Genomic DNA, 23,063 nt, shown 5'->3' with positions numbered 1-23,063 from the left:
CTTAACCATTTAATTCCCCTGATTGTAATATTCAGTCTTCAGCAGGAGAGGCAGATGATCTCTGATCAATAAAAAAGCAGTTTAAGGACTCTGTTAGGCCTTCATGTGACTGTTTCTTTGATGAACAGGCCCCTCTGTGCAGACATTTCCTGTGAGGTGTTTTTTGTTTCTTTTTTCCCCTAAGCAGCTCCCAGGGCTCCAGCAGCTTCCTGCCACTTCTCTGCTGCTTCATTTCAGGCAAGAGTGTCCCACTAGAAATTCATTCCTGGCACCAGAACTGGCCAGGTCATAGCCCTGAGCAATCCAGAGAGGAAAAATTGCCTTAGGTGGGCTGGAGTAAAGTGATGTTATCAGTGAAAGAGAACCATAAACCCTCAAATTTCATTTCCTAACACTGACCTTTGGTAGTTGAGACAAGCATGGCTGGAGGTCGAGGCAGCATCAAGCTCTGGAGGTCAAATTTTTCTTCATCTGCTCCTGCCCCAGCTGGTGAAGGACCCTGAGAGCTGCAGAAAAACGATAAATATTAAATGAAAAATATTAAAAGGTTCTGACTCAAACCTACTTTCTGTGACAAATCCAAGGCCACAGAAGCTTCTCTGGTAAAACTGCTTTACTGGAAAAGCCATTTCAATCCCTTGTCCGTGACATGAGCTGCATCAAGGTCTCTCTGACTGAACATCTTTTCATATTACTCTCCCTGAGGCTCTCTGTGTTCAATTAAAAGTAGCTAATGCAAAGTAGCCAGCTTGGCAAAGAAATCTGGGAATCAAGAAATATGTCAGGCTGCACTAGCAGAGCTTTTCCCACCCACAGACACATCCTAGTTGCTATTCACTTTGGGTTCTTTAGGCTGAGTTTAACCAGTCTGAAGGGTTCGTGTTAGGCAACAAGCACCATCCAGTCTGGCAGGGATGTTCATGGCAGCGAAACTTCCACAACATTCCTGCACATCCAAAAGGACCCAATCAGGGCAGGGTGAACAGAAGGTGTGATTGAAAGCCAGGGACTGTCTGGGAACTGTTCTGGCTGGGATGTGAGCTCAGGCTGCTCAGGCAAACCTGCCTCATCCCTTGCCATCACCACGGAGCTGGCTGGAACACATCCTACTTGCTCACTCCCAGGAGCCCACAGCATTTGCAAGTCTAATCTGAAAAGGGCAATCTGAGCTGCAGTTTGTATTCCTGTCTCCCAACAGACCAAATTACCAGCATTAGGAGAAAGACAAGTGCATTATTTAGGATGTAGCACTGCTCTGGACTGAGTTATACCAGAGGAGCAGAATTCATCATCTTTGTAAGAGGAAAAAGGCATCCCTGAGGAAAATAAACAAATAAAGAGAATGAAACTTGACCAAATTGATTTTTTAAAAAAACATAAAAATGATAAAAGTTGCTGGTTGTGGCCAAGTAGAGCTGAACTCTGACACATAATCCTCCACAGCAATCCACAGGTTAATTCCACATGGCTGAGCTCTGCCACTCACAGAAAGTACTGACAGCAGTGCAGAGGATGTCACCTCCAGCCTGCTGCCTCTGACTGTGCCACCCTGTCCCCAGGATAAGGCAGGATCCCTAAAATCCTCTGCAGGACCTGCAGGTCTGAGCTTTCTGCAGCAGTGTTTCTCATGCAGTTAAAGGTTTATAAGCCACTCCTCATTTTCACACACTTCTCTCATCATCCTCCAAATAACCTTTTCCTACTGAATCCCTTTTTCAGTTGATACATAGAGCAGAGCCACAGGTTTCCTAGGAGAGGGTCACTCACTGGCACACAGCCTTGCAGTTCTTCTCCAGCACCAGGTTTCCAAATCTTGCAGCAAGAGTATGAATTACAGGCCTGGATATCAGGGAACAGGGCATGGGAAACAACTGCAACTGTCCCACACCTGACACATCTAGGAACTGAGAGAACAGGAGCTGGAGCTGTGCCAGGGGAGGCTTAGGGCAGATTTGGGGAAAGGTTCTTCCCCAGAGGGTGCTGGGCACTGCCCAGGCTCCCCAGGGAATGGGCACGGCCCCGAGGCTGCCAGAGCTCCAGGAGTGTTTGGACAGCGCTGCCAGGGATGCCCAGGGTGGGATTGTTGGGGTGTCTGTGCAGGGCCAGGGGATGGACTGGACGATCCCTGTGGGTCCCTTCCCACTCAGGATATTCCATGGTTCTGTGATATGCTGCAGAAGAGAGAAGGATTTCTGCAGCCTGCATAACTGCCTTGCAAACACAAAAGTAGAGGAATTGCTCCCCCTGTGCTGCAGGACCTTTGGAAGGTTGACACTGAGATCTCTGAGTGCCTGCCTGCCTCCAGGGCTCACTGCCTGTGGAACAACAGCTCCAAACCATCCGGGGCCATCACCTGGAAGCCAGGGGCAGGACTGCAGCAGCTCTCCCTCCAAACCAGAGGCACAGCTCCCTGTGCACGCGGCTGGGCAGGGGCAGGGACACCAGAGGCTCTGCTTGGCTCCGGGCCCATGGAGAGCCCTGGGTGATGTCCTGCAGGATGCCATGGGCTTTGGGCCCTCTCACACCTACTGCCAGCACTGGGGGCACCTTGCCAGGCTCTGAAGTGTAGGAGGAAGGCAGCTTTTCTGTGGAAACAAACACATGTGGTGTGAGTAAAACATGAAACAACCCACCCCAAAGTCATTCACTCCACTCAAGGGCTCTTTTCAGATCTATCAGAGTCAGACTTCAACAGAGGAACCACCTGGTTACCTTCCCTGGGAATAAATCAGCTGGTAACCTGCTCTGGGAATAAATTACCTGGTTACCTGCTCTGGAGATCAATCACCTGGTTACCTTGGGAATCAATCACCTGGTTACCTGCCCTAGAAATCAATCACCTGGTTACCTGCTCTGGGAATAAATTACCTGGTTACTTGCCCTAGGGGAGAGATGCTGGGAGCACCTGCACACTTTTACCCAATAGCAAACCTGAGGTTATTCAAGGCAGTCTGTTGAAGAAAGAGGAATTGGTTACCTCATGTTTGCTGTGAAAAGTTATTACAGAGTAGGTGATGCACTGGAAGTGTCCCTGCCCGTGGCAGGGGGTGGAACTTGGTGGTTTTAGGATCTTTTCAGCCCAAACTGTGACTCTAAGCCAGCACTTCATGTTCCTCTTGCTCACGACCACAAGCAATGCTGGGGGATTGAAGTACAGGACAAGAATAGGGTCCTGGGGAAAAGGATGTGTTTGAAGGGGATCACAAACTGGAAATCTGAGGACATCTTTTTTACATTATTTCTTTCTGCATTAAATACAGATTTTGTATAATGCTGTAAGATCCAGGCAAATATTTGATTTGCCACCTTTAATTTTCTGCCAGGATTTGAACCCTGACTTCCCTTATTTCCTTTAACAACTCTTCCCTATGACTCTGGCAAACCTTTCTCCAGCATAGTTGGGGCCCAGGAAGTAACCCCAGAAAAAGCAAATTTGCCTCCTTTCCAGTTCTTACTGCAGATGTCAGAAAAAGCAACAAGGAGTGTGATTTTCTTCCCTTAGGTTTAAAAACATATTCAAATGTATCATTTCTTGCTTAAGAATCAGAAGGCAGAACACAAATCTCCAGAACAGGTAGATAATGGAGCAACTGGCTGTAAATATTTAAAATAATAATTTTATGTTATCGAGCTAAGGGTAAAAAATCTAATTTACAAACTTGCACAGCAGTTCTCACCTCAAATGAATTGTCTCTTCATACAAAATGTTCTTAAATAATGGTGCATGGCACAGAGCATTGAAGCAGATCTGCTGCCTGTCAGCTCCTAATGACTGCTGGTTTTATGGTTTTTCTTATCCATTTCTGGAGGAATGAACACACCAGGAAAGTGTTCCCTGCACAGCACCCAGGCAGCTGCAACTGCAATCCCATTCCTAAGGCACTCTGCTCCTATTGCTTTTGAATGCAGAAAGGAGTGAGGAGTCTGGGGGATTTTCTTCTGCCAGAGGACAAGGAAGCCATTTCTCTCCCTCTCAGCCTGCCTGTGCCCTTCCCAAGAGAAATGGATTGTCTGGGTGAGATGGTGGCACTTCTGAACCTTCCAGAAGAAATTCCTGGCTTAAAAGGAAGCACAAGCAATCTCCAAACTCTGCAGCTAAGGGAACACCTGTTGCTCTGGGGTTGTGCTGCAGGAGCAACCAATAATATTCCATATTGCTTTAAGACAGGCTTCACCATCTCTGCTTCTCAAATGGGAGAAAATAAAGACTTGAGTGGTACATGCCAGTATTTGACACATTGGTGTCTGATGTTCAAGACTTTGTGATTTGAGTTCAGAGCCCCAGATCATGTTTATTTACCTTATCCTGCTGGTCTCCCAGCTCAGATAGGATTCTATTAAATAATGTGGCATTTTGGTGATGGTTTATCAGCCAATGCAATTACAGGACAGATAAATCAGAACTCCTGAAGTCCCACAGGCAATGAGATGGGGGAGCTGTGGAAAAGGGATGCTGGATTTTCTGCAGCTAAAACCTTCAGGAGTATTAGTGGGAAACTAAATTATTATATTTAACTCACATGAGCCTATCCCTGGAGCTCAGGGCACTGAAATGTGGGAAAGCTCACTGCCAAGGAACAACACCTAAAGTTTGAGACCCAAAAACGTATCGAGGGTTAAAAATTTAACTCATGGATATTCAACACTGGGAACAGAAAAAAGAAACAGTCAAAGCTATTCTATCATTTCTTTTGGGAAAGATACAGGAACTGATAAAGCAACCCTGATGCAAATCTGACTCTCATCACCCTTCACCTGAGTGCATTTACAGCTGTGTGTCCTCCTCAGCATCATGGAAGCTGTGGAGGAGAAGCAGGGCTCACCTGAGCTGGAGAGCAGCAGGTGCTGCCCGGGGTAGAGCAGGCGGAGGCCGCAGACATCGAGGCCAGAGCCCAGCAGCAGCTGCAGGGTGTGCTGGGTCTCCAGGGGGCTTCTCAACAGAGCCTCAAACAGCAACACCACGGCAACCTGGACAGCCAGGGAACGAGATGGGAAAATGAGGGAAATGCTCCCAAGCCCACCACAACCTCAGAGCTGCAGCCCTGCTGCTCACCTCCTGTTCCCAGGATGGATCTGCCCTGCCAGAGCTCGGGTTTGGTTCCTGTTTGTGTGCAGTTCACACCGAAGGCTCTTGGGCTAAATCACAGCTTCCAGTAATTATAATTTCATCTATTTCTGCTGGTATAACTTTGCCTTTTGTCACATAAACCGACTAGTAAAGAACTGCAAGGCCTCTGGGGCAGAGCCCACAGTGCCTCCCTTCTGCTGTTAACTTTGTGCAATACCATTTGCTCATCTTTCTGCAGGATTAAATAATAATAGACCAACTGCTTGTGCCTTTATACATTTAACAGCACCAAAATCAACACTAAAAAAATATCAAAAGGCAAACACATCATTTGGTACTGTCCCAAATTTACATTTCAGAGTCTTCTTTACCAGCCTAATCCAATTCAGCCCATCCTGATGTAGGAAGATACACACCAACACATTCTGAATGTTTATACCCAAAAGGAAAGCAAATTATTATTATTTTCCCCATCAGAGAAACAAAGTGTTTTAAAAAGCAAGCACTTTACGATAGGGAGTTGTGTGGTTGTGTGGATAATAAATTGTCTAGCTGGGGATCAGACAAGCTGATTTTCTGGCCCTAAATTTGGGCATGGTTCTCCTGGATGTTGAGCAGCTCAAGGATTTCCCCAGCTCAAGGTTTATGGCTGCAGCAAACGCCAAATGAATCCATCACTGCTGGACACAGAAATGAAATGCTACTGCCCCATAAAGACATTATGAGGCTTTACCATCATGATAAATGAAGATAGAAATTTACTCAAATCATATAAAAGTGGTCTAATTAGGAATAAAAGCTCCATTTCTTTATGATTGTCTAGCTGAAGCTCTCCTGCTATTAACCCAGTAAGGAAGGATTTTCCTGTAGCTGCTCTGTGTCCCTGGGGCTGCCTGGGCTTGGGGCCAGCTGTGATAACAGAGCCATCCAGCACTGGGAAGCCTCAGGAAGTGCCAGTCTCCCCTTTCCTCAGGGGCCTGGCACTTGGCCTTGCTCTCCACTGCAGCTTGGTTGAGTTGTGCCTGGCCTGGTCTTGGACATCACCAATTCTGGCCACGGGCTGAACCCTGGACTTTCTGCCTTGGCCTTGTCACTGAGGACTCCCTCCTGCAGAGCTGTGCCCAGTTCTGGGGCCACCAACACAAGAGAGATGTTGGAGCACGTCCAGAGGAGCCCATGGAGATGCTCCAAGGGCTGGAGCCCCTCTTGAGCCAGGCTGGGAGAGCTGGGGGTGCTCACCTGGAGAAGAGAAGGCTCCAGGGACACCTCAAAGCCCTTCCAGGGCCTAAAGAGGCTCCAGGAGAGCTGCAGAGGGACTGGGGACAAGGCATGGAGGGACAGGACACAGGGAATGGCTTCCCACTGCCACAGGGCAGGGCTGGATGGGATATTGGGAAGGAATTGTTCCCTGGGAGGGTGGGCAGGCCCTGGCACAGGGTGCCCAGAGAAGCTGTGGCTGCCCCTGGATCCCTGGCAGTGTCCAAGGCCAGGCTGGACAGGGCTTGGAGCAGCCTGGGACAGTGGGAGGTGTCCCTGCCCATGGCAGGGGTGGCACTGGATGGGCTTTCAGCTCCCTCCCCACCCAAACCAGTCTGTGGCTTTGTGACCCTCAGCTGATCCCTGTTGCTGCTGCTGGCCCTGCCCTGCTCTTCTCATTTCACAGGGGTGAGTCCCGAACATTCTGTGCTGCACTCCTAACCAAGAGCTAATTGAAATCACTTTAACCTTCTCCTGGAGCAGAATCAGTACAATCACTCCCTGCTTGTTTGTACCACACACACAGTTCCTGAAGGTCAGGCAGTACCAGAACCTTCAGAAATTTCTTAGAACGTTTCCGAGCCCAAATTTAATCAAAGTTGTGCTGTTTACTGACTTACAGTCAAGTGGTTTCAGGTTATCAAAATTTTGTCTACTCTAACAGATTTGCACCTGGTTGGCAGCAATTTCTCCAACCCACACGTTTCAAAGTTTAATCTTCTGTGGCTCAAAGCAATCAGCACATCAATACTGATGACATAAAATACCCAGCTGATATATTTAGGTCTGAGAGAAAAATACTTCAAGATCAGTATTTGTATCAAAGCTCTAGACTGAAATATTCCAGGGCACTTAATTGTCTCTCAGTGTCCCCCCTCATCCCCAGGAAGGAGGGGGTTGTTTGTTGTTCTTTACCTCGGTGTCTGTGTCTCTGCAGTCCTCCATGGCACTGCTGTCAGGGAAATGTTTGTCATCACTCTCAACTGTCTGCCAGTAAAATCCCTTTGGCACTGCAAATGCCTTCTCCACTGCCTGAAACGCACAAAGGACAGTTGTCACTTCCATGTTATCTTGGTCCCTTAAAATAAAGCAGGAAAATCAGGATCTTATGGCCACAGAGCACACAGGGATGCAGCTGGTGGATTAAACTCAGCCCAGTGTTGTTAATTTATACAATTTGCTTTCTTGCAACTATTCCAGTAGCTCCATTTAATATCCATTTGATATCCCAAGAATATGAATCTGCAACTGCTTCCCAAGAGCCTGAGCATTCCCAGGGTCCAAGCCAGTGACTCCCCAACACTCAGCACTCACAGACATCACCAGGAGCTGCATCCATCAGCTGAGACCTCAATTCTCCACGACTGAGCACTCAGCAGAAAAGGGCTTTGTGGATGCAATGCTCTAATTAACCAATCAAATGGAAGGCTGGGGAAGGGACTGCATGAACTTCTACATGCCTGTAGCCAAAATAGCACATTTCTCCTGGGCTCATGTCACCACAAGTGACACATATCTGTTAGTCTCATCCTGCCACATCCTCATGGGTAGGCACAAAAACTGGCATTTAGGTCACAGCTCGACACAAGCACGGCATTTCCCCAGGCTCAGCACCTTATTTTATTTCTCATCCATTTTCTGGGCAGCCAAGCAAGCAACTTGTACAAGTGCAAGTGTAAGGATGTGTCACTCAGGAGAATGTGCTGTGACTGCACGCTCTGTAGGCAAGGCCACAGTCCAGGGACAAAGGCAACTCTTGAAAGTCACGTTTGTCAGCTTCTGGTTTGAACATTCCAGAAATACAGATGCATTTAGGCAGAGTTCACAGTGGGTAGGAATCAGTCCAGGGGAGAAGAAAAAAAAAAAATAGGCACTTTTAAAAAACAAGCTCAGGTGTAGCTCAAAGAGGCTTCACTACTTTTAAAGGATCTACTTTGATTTACAGTAAGTGTTAATTTGTCCTCAGCTCATGTGGACTGACCTTTTCAAAAACAGAAAAAAGAAATTCATTTTCAGCATGGTCTCATCAGGACTTTTATGATGGCCAGAAAAGGGGCTAACCCTGCGTGGAGAAGCATCCACTCTGCATTGTGAGCTCCATATAATGAAGTTTAATTGTGTAATCACCTGAAATATTTCGGGTGTGCTGCTTGGCAAATGATAGGCACTTCAGAGCATTCCATAAATGTTTCAAAATAACAACCAGAAAATGAAATTCATTTGAATATTAAAGCTCCTCTGATAACTCCCTTTCCACTTCTGTAACCTTTTGTGTTGTCTCCTTCCTCTATTTCCTGTGTTTCATGAGATATTTGCCTGAAAGTAGAACTGGGGATTTCACTTTTCCCCATTTCAGCCCAATCAACTGCACCAAACCAAGGGCTTTGGCATCTCTCAGTGGATCCGTCCATTCTGTCCTGCAATCCATCATCCCCCAGCCTCCACTGCTGATATTACACTTGGTTGCTGTGGAAAATATCATCAGAGGAAAAGCAGATTTAAGGCAAGGGATCTTCCCCATTTCCAGTGCATGATGCCAGCTCCTACCTGCAACAGTGGCACAGTGCCATGAGTCCAGACAAGCCTACAAAGTGGGAATGCAGCAAAATCCCAGTTTCTTATTTCTTCCAGCTGTTCCCTGAACAAACCTCATGTCTGTGAATGTTCCAGAAGGAAAAGAAGGGACAAACGTGGTCAAACCAACACCAGCCTCTATTTCCACAGAAATCTTCAGGATAATCATCCAGCTCCAGGACACAGGGTGGAAAATCCAAAGGGAGCACCTGGGGTAAGCTGTGGATCCATAGTGATCCCAGGATGCTGCTCCAAGAAACATCTGGGAAGAAAGGCCTGTGGGAATTGTTCCTGTCATCTGTCACATCTATTTTCCAACAGCCAACCTGAATGGGAGTTCACAAACCAACGAGAACTTGAAAAATCTTATTTCTCCTAAAAAGTCCTTCTCATTAATTAGAAAATGGACAGATGGCTGCAGGATGAGCACTCTGCTTTGGCCAGCCTGGCTAAAACGTGCCAGTGGAGAGCTCCTCACACAGCCTTCCTATGCCATCAACAGGGAAAAAACAGGCAGAAAGTCACTTTTTCCCTGTGATATAGGAGAGAATTGCATGGAGCTCAGTTCTAATACTGAGCTGAGCCCTTTTGGACACAAAAAGAGAGAGGGACCCTCTGCAGGCAGCTGCAGGAGCCTTGTCCCACTGAAATAACTTGGGCATTATTTCTGTTTATGTATTTTAGAGCTACTTTTAATGTGCTACAAGAGGGTAGGTGTGAGAATTCTATTGGTTTCATCTCAGGGCTGGTTCCTCTCACTGCTCCAACATCACAGCAGCTCTAAATCCTTTCCCAAGCCTGTGGAAGCATCAGCTCTGAGTGCTGACCTGTCCCCTGGTGGGAGGAGAGGAGACTCCCCAAACCCTGCAGAATGGTGAAGAGGCAGCCCAGCCTTTGATCCCTACCTGGGAACACCTCTCCAGTGAGGCTCTGAGCCCTGTCCCCAGCTCCCATCTCGTGGGAAAAGCTTTATCCCAGGGAGGAAGGCTCCCTGACTCAGCCAACAGCAGCTGCACAGCCCCAGGGACACTGGGACTTCTGCTGTGACAGGGTTCAAACCCCACACTCATGGAACCATCACCACGTGTGTCTGCAGGGCTTCTGACAGCGCTGACATCCTCTCCATCCACACTGCCACCATCAGGGTGAGCAGGGAGGGAGGGCACATCCATAAACTCCTGGGTTTAGTTATTCCTTTTTGCCAATTTATCCTTAGTTGGTTTGGGTGACAAATCCCAGCTTCTGCCACCTTAAGACACTGGAAAAGACCCCTTTGTGCCACAGCTAGCATTGAACACACACCAGCTTTTCCAAGAGCATTTAAAAGACAGCCCAAGCTCGTGCTTTGTTTCAGATAATATTACCCAGATGAAGGCAGACAGTTCTGGGAAGGAAACACACAGGAGAACAAAACCCTGCTGTAAAATCCTCAGCAGAAAGAAGAATAAGCACATTTCAGAGGAGATTGGAGCTGCAGCAAAGCCATGAATTTTAACTGGCACACAGAAATATGACCAAGCCTGTGATCCCCTCTTGGTGCTTACAGTGTTTTCTGTTCCCATCTCTGACAACAAAGGAAGAGCTTTTGCTGTCAGGTGATCTGAGAGAGTCTTTTAAGTTGCAAGAAGTCTTCCAGGCTGTTCCCAGCCTCAGCAGGAAAACAGAAACTGCAGGAAGAATCCCCATTACTCCACAATCTCATCTCCTCACACACAAGGCAAAGATCTGCTCAGCCATTATCTCTGTGAGACACCACCAAACCCCTTGGAGAAGGATGCTGTGCTTCCAGCACCTGCAGAGCCAGGTGGGAGTTCTGTGCTCAGGTAACCCTCCCTGCCAGCCCTGCTGAGCACATCAGGGCCAGCAGAGAAAGCACTTCTCCCTCTCTTTCTCACTCAGCAAGGCTCATGTCTGATGTGATTCACCAAATCCTGCCCCTGAATCAGGCAGATCACTGCCAAACTCTCTCCTCTCCCTGCTGCCCTGTGCAGTTCTCCTGGTGGGATCCAGACTAACACAATGTTGAGGGTGTTCCCTGCACATCTTCCCTCCCCACTGTGCATATTCTCTTCAGATGGCTACAGAATTTAGTACAGGAAAGTGGAGGCACCACAGGCAGCAAAAAATCCGGGATAGAGCGAGCTCATCAAGGAGGACAGGCACTTCTGGTGACTGTTTCAGGCAGTTTGAAATGGATCCCACTTCTCCTTGTTCCCCTTCTGGATTGGCAAAGGGATATCCTAAACCCCAGCAGACAGAATGAGATAGTGGCTCCCAGCCCTTGTGCCCATCAGCACTAATGGCAAAGCACAGTAACTCAAGAGTTCTTTAAAGCTGCTCTTTTCAGGAATAATGAGTGATGGACACAATCTAAATGTGAGCTGTCAAATTTTAGGAAGATTTAAAACCCCTAATGTTTTATTCCTCTCCAAGCTGTGCCTTCATCTTTGTTCCAGCTCTGGTAGATACCAGTGTAGTCCTTCCTCCTTCCAAAGGTTCAAGGTTTTTATTTACAAATGCCAGTGGCTGCCTGGACTCCTGGCTCCATGAAAATAAATGCCAGACTCCAGCAGCATTCAGCCAGGGCCAGGATGTCACCTTCTGCCTCCTGAAGATACAGCCATGCAACTATTCTGGGCTTCAGCTATGGATTCTTTTCTATAAACGTGAATTGATGAAGTCTCAGGACAAACATTTCTCCCCCAGACAAGCCTTATCCATGTGGAATCACCAGCCAGATGTGCTCTCAAGCTGTTGGTACAACTTGAGCAGGCTGCACAGCAGACTCAGGGTGCCAGTCAGGCAAGACCTGACCCTTTTCACTGACTCAGATAAAGACAAGCCACAGGCAAGATCTGAAAGCAAAGGGCAGGATGAACCTTCCTTTTGATCCTCCTGCTAGAGCTTCAGCCTGGGTGTCCCAGAGCAGAGTGCTGGGCTCCATGGCTGGCACTGCCAGTGCTGCAGGACTCATCCTGCCAGGCCTGCTTTGGGTGAGCCCGGGTGGGGGAGCTGTCCTGGGTGTTTTATCCCTCCCTAATGCCCAGTCCAGCTGCACAACAATCAGGTCTTTCAAGCTTTGGAGGAGGAGAGCACAGTGCTGGGCTATGGACTAAATCTGGGAGCTCCCAGCAATGTGGGGATCAGGTCTGGGAGCTGAGCAAATTGTGCTGCTCTCCAGGGAGCTCTGGCAGAATTTCCATCCCAAAACATGGCCCAGCTTGGGTGCTGCTCACACAGCATGAAATGGAGCAATTACCCCAAATCAAACCATAACTGCCACCAGCACAGGCACTGGAGCACAGCAAACCCCAGCTCCTGCAGTTTGGGATGTGAGAGAGGCAATGCCCACACAGCCAGGGCCTGGAGAGCTGGGTGAAAGGCTGATGGGGTAATGAGTAGCAGCTCCCTGAGCATGCCTCCCTCAGCACTGAAATTAAAAGAAGTTACAGCAAAAGACAGTGGAAGATGCTGAAGGCAACTCAGCAGGGCCAAGGCCACGGTGCTTGTCAATGAAATAATGTCCCAGCACTCAGAGTCTAAAGCTCAGAGTGTTCTCACTGAGCTCATGCTGAAACACACACTCACAGACCTGAAAGATCCTCTGGAAGTGCCTCCCACTCCCTCTTCACACAGAGTTTGGGAATGTCAGCTCTAAATCTGTGCCTCAGGTGCACAGAGCAACAAGTGCTGCATCTGGAGCTGCTTTTCCACAGGGATTTCAAATTTCAGCAGCAATGTCCAGTTCTTCATGTATCCAACATGGTTATTTCAGAATGTGAAATAAAGTGTGCAACTTTCAAAGCTTGTGTGTGTGAGAGCTCCTACGGCAACACAGTTAACATCAACTCCAGCAGGGAAAAAAAAATCTGAAATTTCACATGAAAGAACTGCTCTACTTTCTGCCAGCCCCCTGCCACACATCAACCTTGCTGTTAGGTCAGTCTGTGCTGCTGGGCATTTTCAGCAGGCCTGGGCTACAATATCAGGGCAAATTCAGCCTCCTGGACCCATTTCTGGGGATTCTTATCTACAATTAGCCAGGAAAAAAAATAAAAACTTGAGCTTTGCTTAAGCAAAAAGAGGGAAATTTGTGTAGACCTGCCTTTAATCATTGCTATTTTAAAAACCCACACAAACTTTGTGCCAGAGCAGGGAAGCTGCTAAAGGAGCAGCACGAGGGGAATTGATCACCAGGAGGTGCAACAAAATCAATTTTCTGGAAATGAAAGTAAAAAACCTCCTTCACCTTGACTTAGGAATGTCTAGGAGGAGGGATGGAGGTTTCTCTTCTTCCTCAAAACCTCCCTGAAAATTCTGCTGTGCCCTGACTCCTCTGTCCTGGCAGGCACGTGCACAGGCTGGGAGCTCAAGGACATGTTCTGGAAGATGAACATCAAGGGCTGCACCTTTTGAGCTGATGTCCCAATGTCCAGAAAAACTGAGGGAGAGCAAAAGAACTCCAGCATGGACCAAAGAGGCTGAGGAACAGCAGCAACACTGGCTCTGTGTATTGTCTGTAGCCCAAAGGTGAATGTTTGCATCTTGAGGCTTAGCAGCAGAAAATACTTTTATTTTATGCTAAAATGAAGAAATCCTCTTTCTGCTGACAGGGGACCTTGCAGTTAACAGTTTCCACAGGGATGTTGTCACTCCCAAGCCAAGCTGGGCTTTAATGACTGCATTGGGAGCTGCTGCTCCTATCAGGAGCAGGTTAATAGGCTCGTTGCACAGCACTCATAAAAATGCCTCCAAAAACCAGCACAGGCAAAGCAATCTGTTTGGGGTCCAGAACAGGCAGAAAATCCAGCAGACAAATTGACTGAAAACAAGACATTGGCTCATGCACTAACAAACAAAAAGCATAAAGGTTATTACAATTACTGCTGGCAATTGCTCCCCAGATCACACACAGAGCTGCTCAGTACACAACAGCTTCCCTCTATTTCTACCCATTTTTTTTCCACCATCCTGCCAGGATTTCTCTCTCAGACTCTGATCTACCCTGCAAAAGCAGGGATTCACTGCAAGTTCCTCCAACATGTGGGTGTAGGCTCTTTGGGCTGCTTAGTTGTGTACACACTGCCTCAAAACAAATGTACAAATGTACAAAAAAGCAAAGCATGAATCACTGGCCTTGTACCAAACCCTCAGACCAACGAAGTTAAAAGAATGTGATACTGAGTTTTCTATGCAGCACTTTTTGGTTGTATTTTAATGACACTTGGGAACATTCTCAGTTGGTAGCACTTTGCAAAGCTCCAGGGCAGACATCAGGGTGAGCTGCTGCCTGCTGACAGCCCTGCTTTGGAAATCAGCCTTGCTGCCTAACCAGCTATGAAAATGTGGCTGTCCCACCCTGGCAGTGTCCAAGGCCAGGCTGGACAGGGCTTGGAGCAACCTGGGACAGTGGGAGGGGTCCCTGCCCACGGCAGGGGGTGGGATTGGATGGGCTTTAAGGTCCCTTCCACCCCCAATCATGCTGTGATTCTGTAACTCTGTGAAAAAGCCACAACACCCAGTGGTGCCAGCCTCACTCAGGCCTGGGGGGCACAGAGCACTTGAACTTGGAAGAGAATGTGGTTTTTAAATTGACATCATGTTTTCCATGGCATAAAGGCAAAGATCCACCCCCAGAAAGTGCCTGCTATCTTGCTGTTCAATTCCTAATGATTTATAATTCCCCTAATAAGGGATTTGCATAAAAGCCCTGGCTGTTTTAAATGATGCCTTATTTTCTGCCTTAAAAGCATGGAGCAGATTTATCTTCTACGAGTACGTCAGACTCTTTATGGCTCTTGCTTCTGCTTGAAAGCCACAGTGACTGCAAATCAACAACACTAAGCCTCCTTTTCCTGCACACAAGTGGGATAAACCTTTAGGCAAATTGCTAAGTGCACTGCTAAACCCCTAAGCTTTCATGGCATTGATTCTCACAGAGTCATAGTAATCCCCAAATCTGGTTGAAATGGCAGAAAAGTTCTCATGCTACATCATTTTTAAAATTAAAACTTCATTGTGAACAAGAATTGCAGGCTTTGCCATTCCCTGGAATTGTGTCTCAAGGGTTTTGTTCATCTAAAAATATTAGGAAAGACCACAATTGTCCAAAGGCTGGTGCTGTTGTGGGAAAGAAATAAACAAAACATTTTCTCCAAAGGTATAGGAATCAGGTCATATTAAGTGCTGCTTTGAAAACCCACTCTAAATATTTACACCAAGGTAGGAAAGGCTGGTAAAGGTCTAAAAGCAGCTCTGGATGCCCTCAAGGAATAAATTTCCCCAATTAGTCTAAGGAAGTCTTGTAACATTTCATTCGGTGGAATATTTGTTATGGAGCATTTGCTAAACTGACAGAAGTGAAAGGTTAATTATTCTTCTGCTTATAGACAGCAGTGAGTGCTCCTGCAGACATTTCCAGGCAGGCAAGAGATTGGAAGCACTTGGTTTGGAGAGGTGCTGTGTCCTTGTAACTCACAACCTCCCTGGAAATCCACAGATATTAAAATCACAGAATATTCTAATATTAGAAGCATTTGTTTTCAAACTCTGTTTAAATCCTTTGCTAAAGCAAATGAGAATATCTGTTAACACTGGAAAAACAACTTTTACTGGACCTGATAGAAAAATTACCAGAAGTCCAAGCATTTCTGTACAGTACCTGAGGGTCAGGACTAACAGCAGTGATGTCACTGAGCAGGACAGAGGGAATGCCAGGAAGAAGTGGGCACAGCTGGTTTTGGAAGTGACTGGCCAGCTCATCTCTCCACCAAATAACATCTGGAAGCCAGGTAGAGCTCAGAAATGCAGAAATCTTCTGGTAAAACCCGGATGATCCCTGGAGATGTTCTGCAGTCTGCAAAGAGAGGTTACAAAGCTTTGGTGATGGTTCCAGGACTCTGTGTGTGCCTTGCACCTGCAGCAGCTTCTCCTCTGTCCATGGCCATGCCAGACTCCAGTTCCTCAGAGCTGCCCTCGGATTCTCCAAACCAACCCCTGGTGGGGCACCCTGCACCTCCCAAACCCCCACACCTTCACCCCAAGCTCATGCCATCCATCAGCTCACAAACCCTGCTCCAAAGCAGATCCCAGCACACTCACAGGGGAACAAAAACTCATCAACAGGATATAAAGCAGCCCAATACCAGGAAACATTAACTTCCAAAGGCTTTCTATGGGATAGAAATGAAAACATTGTTAATGCTCCATCCCTGCAAGTGTTCAATGCCAGGGTGCAGCATTTCTTCTGACAATAAGAAACCAAAACCGGGCAGGGATGTTGAAATCTGCCTCACTTCTAGCTGATGTTTGGAGGAGGACAGAAATAAAACCACCCTAAACTACCTTAAAAAAATTATAAAATTGAGAGGAAACATAGCAGAACCACTGAATACAGGAATAGATGCATCCCTTTGAATAAGCCAAAAGACTCGATGTGCAAAGAACAGGAGCTTTTTGTCTGGAGAAGCCACTGTTGTCATTCTAATTATAACTGTTACACCTTGGGACAGAGAACTACAATGTGATAAATAATAAAAGATACACAGATAACGGTGATGTAGCCAGTAAATAAGAAATTGATGGTTCAGAGCCCCCTTTTGGGGCTGAAAATGGTCTCTGGGCTCTACACATTAATATTAAAATATCATTTGTCATCATGGTTAACATTTACACATACTTGGTCTTCTTTGCATAATCCGAAAAAAGTAACTTAAGGTCTCCCTAAATTCTTCTAACAAACAAATGCAACAGAAGCACCTGGAAACCCAAATCTATTTTAAAGGTAAGCCCTGCAAAGTGTCTCTTTGTGCCCACAGGAGACAACTGGAACCAGAATGAGTAAGTTCCCCAACAGGATTTTGTTTTTCAATTCAGCCACTGAAAACTTGCACATTGACAGGACAGTGAGAGACTGAGGGCTGCAGTGTGAAGAATAAAGTCCACATTTCTCTTCACAGTAACTGAAGCTGCCCAAGGGCAGGAACAGGGAGAGACTTGCTGTCATTTTCCTTGTCTCTGCTGGGGCTGATGTCCCAACTTGTGCTGTTCCTCCCAGCTCTGATCTTTGCTGGGGAAAGCAGCAGTTCTACAAATGCCTCAGGAAAGAAAGATTGACACGAGTCAGAGCTATCACAAAGGCAGAGCCTCTAATGAGGGAGAAGAAACCTAAGTTCTGCTTGGAAGAACTGCCCCAACACCTGAAATGTCACTGCTGTGCAACACAGCTGAGCTCAGAAGTTTTTCAAGAAGAAGGTGCTGAGGCCCTGGCACAGAATTCCCAGAGAAGCTGTGGCTGCCCCTGGATCCCTGGGATTGTCCAGGGCCAGGCTGGATGGGGCTTGGAGGAGCCTGGGATAGTGGAAGCTGTCCTGGCTTTTTGCAGGGATTTGGACTGGATGGCTTTGAATGGCCCCTTCCAATCCAAACCATTCTGTGATTCCATGAAAAGGACTGGAAAAACTGCACAGTTTGTTCCACCAGGCTGTGATTTAACCCTTCCCAGCTCCAACCAAACACTCAGGGCAGCCTAAGCCCAAGAGTTCCTTCAATTCTGGAAGCCTGGGGACATATTTTGAGCATAATCAGTGCTCAATAATTTTGGTGCTTTGGCCAAGCCCTCAGCTGGAATCAGCAGAGAGCAGGTCAGGCTCTGTCCCTCCATTTGCCTTCCTCCACAGAGGAAACACCTTGAATTCAGGTGTTTGGTGGAACCAACACCAAGTCCTTGTCCAGTCCAGCAGAGCCTGGTCTCATCAGCCTCTGCCCAGAGCTGCTCAATCACTGATGGAAAAGCTGCTCATTGTTTTGGGCTAGTTTTTTTTTTTTTTTGGTAGTGTTTTAATCATGATATTTGGTGCCAGCATCCATCACTTATTTTCAGGAATACTGAGCCACAGCTGTCAAACTCCAGGTTTTGTGATCTAACATGGGAAATTCAATCTTTGCTGCTCCCAGGCAGCAGCTGCAAGTGAAGAACACTTGCTGCAGCTGAGGAGGGGATGCTGAAGTGTGTTTTAAAAAATGTTCACACATCCTGTTCCATTTAGGCTCCCCATGGTGTGGCCAGCAGGTATAACAGAGAAACCTGGGGATGAAGCAGAAAAAACAGAGTAGAAAATTCACCCCCAGCTCACTGAAGCCACTGAAGTTGCTTTGAGCCACGTGAGAGGAGCTCACAGAGCACAGGGCAGCACCTCAAAGGTTCCTCAGCCACAGGACAGTTATTCTAGCAAGTGGCTCTCAGAAGACCTGGGGGACACAGGGATTGCTGCTCCCCACATCCACCTGGCCACACTTCCCAGCAAGAGTCACCCACAGTGCTCAGGTGAAACAGGTACTACCTGAAAAGCTGTCTCCAAAAAAGAAATAGGTACAAGATGCTCCAACCTGTATCAAATCAGCTCTGTGAAAGAACCAACAGAGCAGAGCCCAGAGAGGCAATTTCACAGCTCTGCTGTGGTCAGGGCAGGAGTTCATGTCATGTTTTACATCATATGTGCTAAATTCCCTTCCAGTTTTATTGCACAGCTCAGGCTCTGGGGCCCACCAAAATTGAGGGGACAGGCTCAGCTCCTGTTCCAGGCCTCAGCTCCTGGTAGTCAAATAAAAATAACTCCTCCTCCTGTGCCACACTCTTCACATGCTTAAAATAAAGGAGGAAAAACCACAATAGGTACCAAAAGATGTGTCTCCTCCAAATCCAGCTAAATTTCTGCAGTGTGAGTTTACACTAATGAGCAACTGATAAAAAATGATGCCACAGAGAGCTGGCTTCTGCTCTGCTCATAATGAAATGCAGCATAAGTGAGGGCAGCTTGGGTTGGCAATTAGCTGTGAGCAATCCTTCAGCTCCACAGTACTGGGCTGTTCCCCCATCCCAATTTGGGCAGCTCTTACCCTGCTCTGTCCTGCCTTGCAGGAATTTGAGCTGGAATTGGCACATGCAGGCCTGGTGCTCAGTACAGAGCAGTGCTGCTGCCCTGTGTGCACTGCTAGCAGGTGTAAATGCTGCTACTCACTCCTGGCTCGTGGCTCTCGGGGCAGCTCTGGCCTGAAGGTTCCTCTGGTGCCCCCAGGCAGGCATAGAGGGCCAAGCCTTCCTCTCTCCAGGCCTGCTGCAGCCCCAGCACCTCAAATGGAGCCTTGGGGCCATCAGTCCTCTTCACAGGAGGCACCTGGAAATCCATTGGAACACAATTCCATTTTAAAATGGACTGAAAAAAAAAACCAAAAACCTTTATCTTGCTCTGTTGCTTTTGAGTAGAGCCCCACAACAACCCAGGGAGCACTCTGCTTTGATTAGTAGATTAGCTGTGGTTTAGCCAGTAGAAAAATCAATAAAGACCAAATTAAATAGGAATAACACATTGCTTTTGATAAGCCATAGGATTTATTTTCTCAATGAGGACTTGCAAGCTCTGACTTCCACCAGTTTCACTATGTGGAAGCAGGAATTCACATTATTCCCCTGGTCCAGCAAGGGGTGAGCACAGAGCCCCTGCCAAGGAATGTTCCTGTCACAGCAGCACCGTGTGTCCCTTTATCAGTGACACTGACATCAATCCAATCTCAGCTCACAATTCAATGCAAAGGGATGATGCCTTTCCAAGGGCTGCTGCAGGCTTCCCTAAGAAGCCCTTCAGTAATAGCCCAAACCCCATCAATCCCCTTTTAGTTGGGCTGAGGTGATTTCTTTCTCATGGATTTTTTTGTGCACGTGTGTGTGGAAAGCAAGCATTCTATTTTCCAGTTTACAGGTCTGATTGAAACCAAAAAGGGTAAAAAGTGATTTCTGCAACCCCAAGACATAAATTATTAGTGTGAATATCAGTTTAGATCCAAGGAGAAGGTTCCAGTAGGACAGACTATGCCTTGGCTCTTTAGGTTGCTCAAATCAGATGAAACATGATCCACTTTAACATGCAGAATACATTAAAATCTTGATTAAAAATTAGAAAAGAGAGAGGAGAGACACTTGAAGCAGCCTGGGCAGGCACTGGGATGCTCCAAAATGTCCAGGGCAGCTGGTGAAAAGGAGTAGAAAACTCTGGGAAAGCCAGACACAGGGAATCAGCAAAGGCAGGAGAAAGGAAAAGCAGAGGTACCTGATCCAGAACATGCTCTGGATGGGGAGAAAGGCAAGTCTGAGCTACAGGACTGCAATTCCCTCCCAGGGAACATACAGCTTCTGTATCTGTGGATACAGAAACTCTAAGTCTTGTTCTCCTGGTTTATACCATCACCAGTCTCTAAGTGCATTATCAGCTCTATTTACTGCATATATAGCCCCAAACCATTCCCAGGCAGGTAAAGGCCTTTAAAAACATGTTTTTAACACAGGGCCAGGCTTGGTTTTGGAACTGCTGCACAGCCTAGCTGGATCATTCAAAACACCAGCAGGTCCTGCACTGCTTTGAACACTGGATTCCCATGGGGAATTGTGCAGCATCCAGAGGATCACTGCTCCACTGGCAGCATCCAATGGAATCAGTAAGGATATGCTGATTTACACAAGCCAGACAATGGAATTGCATGGATTACCACATGAGAATTTGGTCTAAAAATGCCTCAATATTTCCAATTCTTCCAGTAAAAGAAATGCAAATTTCTTCATTGCTATCCAACAGCCATTTTGGACCCTGTGCAGAATAAATTGGTGGATTTTACCCCAGTTTTTCTTGGGCACAAAGTCCATCTGAACAAGTGACCCTACAGCCAGCAGAGTGACACAGCCCTGGAAGCTGAGGTACCCTTTCAGGCTCAGAGGGAACTGCTATGAGTCAGAGCTCAGGTCTGGTTTTTTTTAATGGGAATAACACAAGGGAAGAGAGCTCACACTGCAGCTGGTCACAAGCTAACGAGTCTGAATGGAAAAATCAGGATCCAGGGCTGTTCCAGTGGCAATTTTCATTAGCACTGAACTAACACGAAAGAATGTTAGCAATGTTTTAATGCAAGCACGAACATCATTAACAATTAATTGTGTTTAAGTGGAGTTTAAGTGATTTAAAAGCCTGGCTGCTCAGTGTGAAATCTACCTTGACTGCATGGATCAGTATTGGTATCCCAGAGTCTTTCCCAGAAAGAATAAGGCCACTGAGCAGGAAGGAAAAATATACATTGGGGAAGAAAAAGACACTCTTTTCCCAAGAGAATAAAAGGTAATATGGATGGGAAGGAGAGAGGATGGGGTGGTTTCTTTAGAGGAAAAAAACAAAGGACAGTTGAGGCAGCCCCTCACTTGTTCACAGCACTCTTGATTAGCAGGAAGGGTCTGTTCTTATCTAGAACAAGTGGTGAAAAGCAGGAACCTGTGTCCATTGCCAAGGACAAAGCCTAACACCCAGCAATCACTTTCAACAACTGCAAATCTGCCTCAACAATTTTTCACTTCTTCATAAACTCCAGACACAACCCAGCTCCACTGACTCTGGAGAGATTTCTATTTACTGACTCTGAGGTGAATTAGAACATCATTTCCACTTTGTTCAGCCACTGGTTTGTAGCTGTTGGGGGTAAAAAGGAGATTTCAGGAGTGATTATGTATTCACTGGAGGTATAAACACAGCCCTCATCACCCAGAGCCTTTTGTGGCAGCTCACTGCACTCACCAGGGACAGCAGCCACGCCACGAGTGCCTGGTAGATGTTGGCTGCTCCCAGCACCTTGTCAGACACCTGCCCTTCACACTGAGCCGTGGCCACTTGGCCACAACTTGCCAGCCAAATGGTCATCAGCAGCACCTCCTTATTCCCACTGTGGCATCCAGGCAACGTGTCAATAGCTGGCATAAAAGAGGCTTCCTGTCAAAAAAAAAAATAGTATGAAAATAAAAGTCATTTGGATTACTGGAAGCGTGTTCCTCATCAGGAATTAATTACATTCCTTGCCATCACAGGAGGGGCATTTAACACCCAGGGAGCATTTATCAAAGAGGGAGAATGAGCCATAAAAGCCAGGTTGGTCCATCAGTGACACCTGCCTGAGCACTGCAGGTTTTCTTGGACAGCTGTCACCTGAGTCCTCATTTAGTCACACACTGCCTGGTGAATGGAAGGTTACACAGTCACAGCTGGAAAAGTGTGATTGAATTTATTCTGTATTCAAGACTCAGTGTTTGGGGTTTTTTTTTTAATCACTGAAAAGCCCTCAAACAAGCCTGATAGTGTGAAAACTCATTATTTTCTGCTTCACCTAACATCTCTCATCATTTCAGAGATGAGGTCACAGTTAAGGGAACTCACCTCCTTTCTTTACTTCAGCATTGACAGTTGGTTATTCAGGATGCAAATTCCCTCTCCTTTAAGAGAGCTGTTCAAGACACAACCTGAAGCTTCAACTGTGGATTACAGCTTTTTGTCCTTCCACAGATGCAGCAGCTGCAGCTGCAATTATTTTCTGCCTTGTTCTTCCCATCTATATTCAACTTGCTGCCCCTGACATTTCTTGGGTAAATTAATCAACAGCTCCCTAAAATCCCAAAGATTCTCCACAGAATCATGGAAGGGTTTGGCTTGGAAGGGGCCTTAAAACTCATTTTCTTCCACCCCCTGCCACAGGCAGGGACAACTGCCACTGGACCAGGCTGCTCCAGGCCCCATCCAACCTGGCCTCATGTTTTCAGTTGTTCCATGTAGCCCATAATGAGGATTCCTGCCCACACCTCTACACTGAATGAACCTTAATTTGATTTACCTGAATTTACTCTGAAAGCAAATTAAGCTAAATCCAATTACAGCCACTTTAATTCTGAATTGAAATGTCCAAAAAGGTGTTTCATGACTAATCCACTTGACAAGTTAATGTAGCTTGACTTTTGTGCTTCTCCTCAAAACAGACAACTTCTTAAAATGGTTTAACAAGGAATAAAATGAAAGCAGCTCTACTGTGTCACCCAGTGTTTTGGTACCATATAAATCTGTAATTAGTAATAAAAGTCATGGAAATGTGTGGTGATGCTGCAGATTTGAATTAATTAATTCAAATTAATACTGGGGTGCCAACAGAATTCCTCAGGGCTTTGACCTCTCCACTGAAATCCCCTGAAGAAAGGCCTTGGAGAAACTCTGGGATCATGAGGGAAATTTCCTATACCTATGTTGGAGATGGGATTCTTCCTTCCTCCCTCAGCAAGGGTGTGGGGATCAATGAGAGGAGGTGATTT

General features: G+C 46.7%; 1 protein-coding gene across 1 annotated transcript in view; it reads right to left on the bottom strand.

Annotated features, from left to right (window-relative positions):
- Positions 1–23,063, bottom strand: part of DNAAF8 (dynein axonemal assembly factor 8) — an 86,953-nt gene that overhangs the window by 39,912 nt on the left and 23,978 nt on the right. The window contains exons 10-16 of the mRNA XM_014888487.2: positions 21,511–21,702; positions 18,919–19,074; positions 15,561–15,755; positions 7,241–7,357; positions 4,824–4,968; positions 2,354–2,585; positions 400–506 (exon numbers count right to left, since the gene is read on the bottom strand). Coding sequence (XP_014743973.2) covers positions 400–506; positions 2,354–2,585; positions 4,824–4,968; positions 7,241–7,357; positions 15,561–15,755; positions 18,919–19,074; positions 21,511–21,702 — 1,144 coding nt within the window. The remainder of the gene's footprint in view (positions 1–399; positions 507–2,353; positions 2,586–4,823; positions 4,969–7,240; positions 7,358–15,560; positions 15,756–18,918; positions 19,075–21,510; positions 21,703–23,063) is intronic.

This window comes from Sturnus vulgaris, chromosome 16 (assembly GCF_052056855.1).
Source record: "Sturnus vulgaris isolate bStuVul1 chromosome 16, bStuVul1.hap1, whole genome shotgun sequence".
Classification (NCBI taxonomy): Eukaryota; Metazoa; Chordata; class Aves; order Passeriformes; family Sturnidae; genus Sturnus; species Sturnus vulgaris.
The sequence above is the reverse complement of the archived record's forward strand: the minus strand, read 5'-3'. Positions and strand labels throughout refer to the sequence as shown.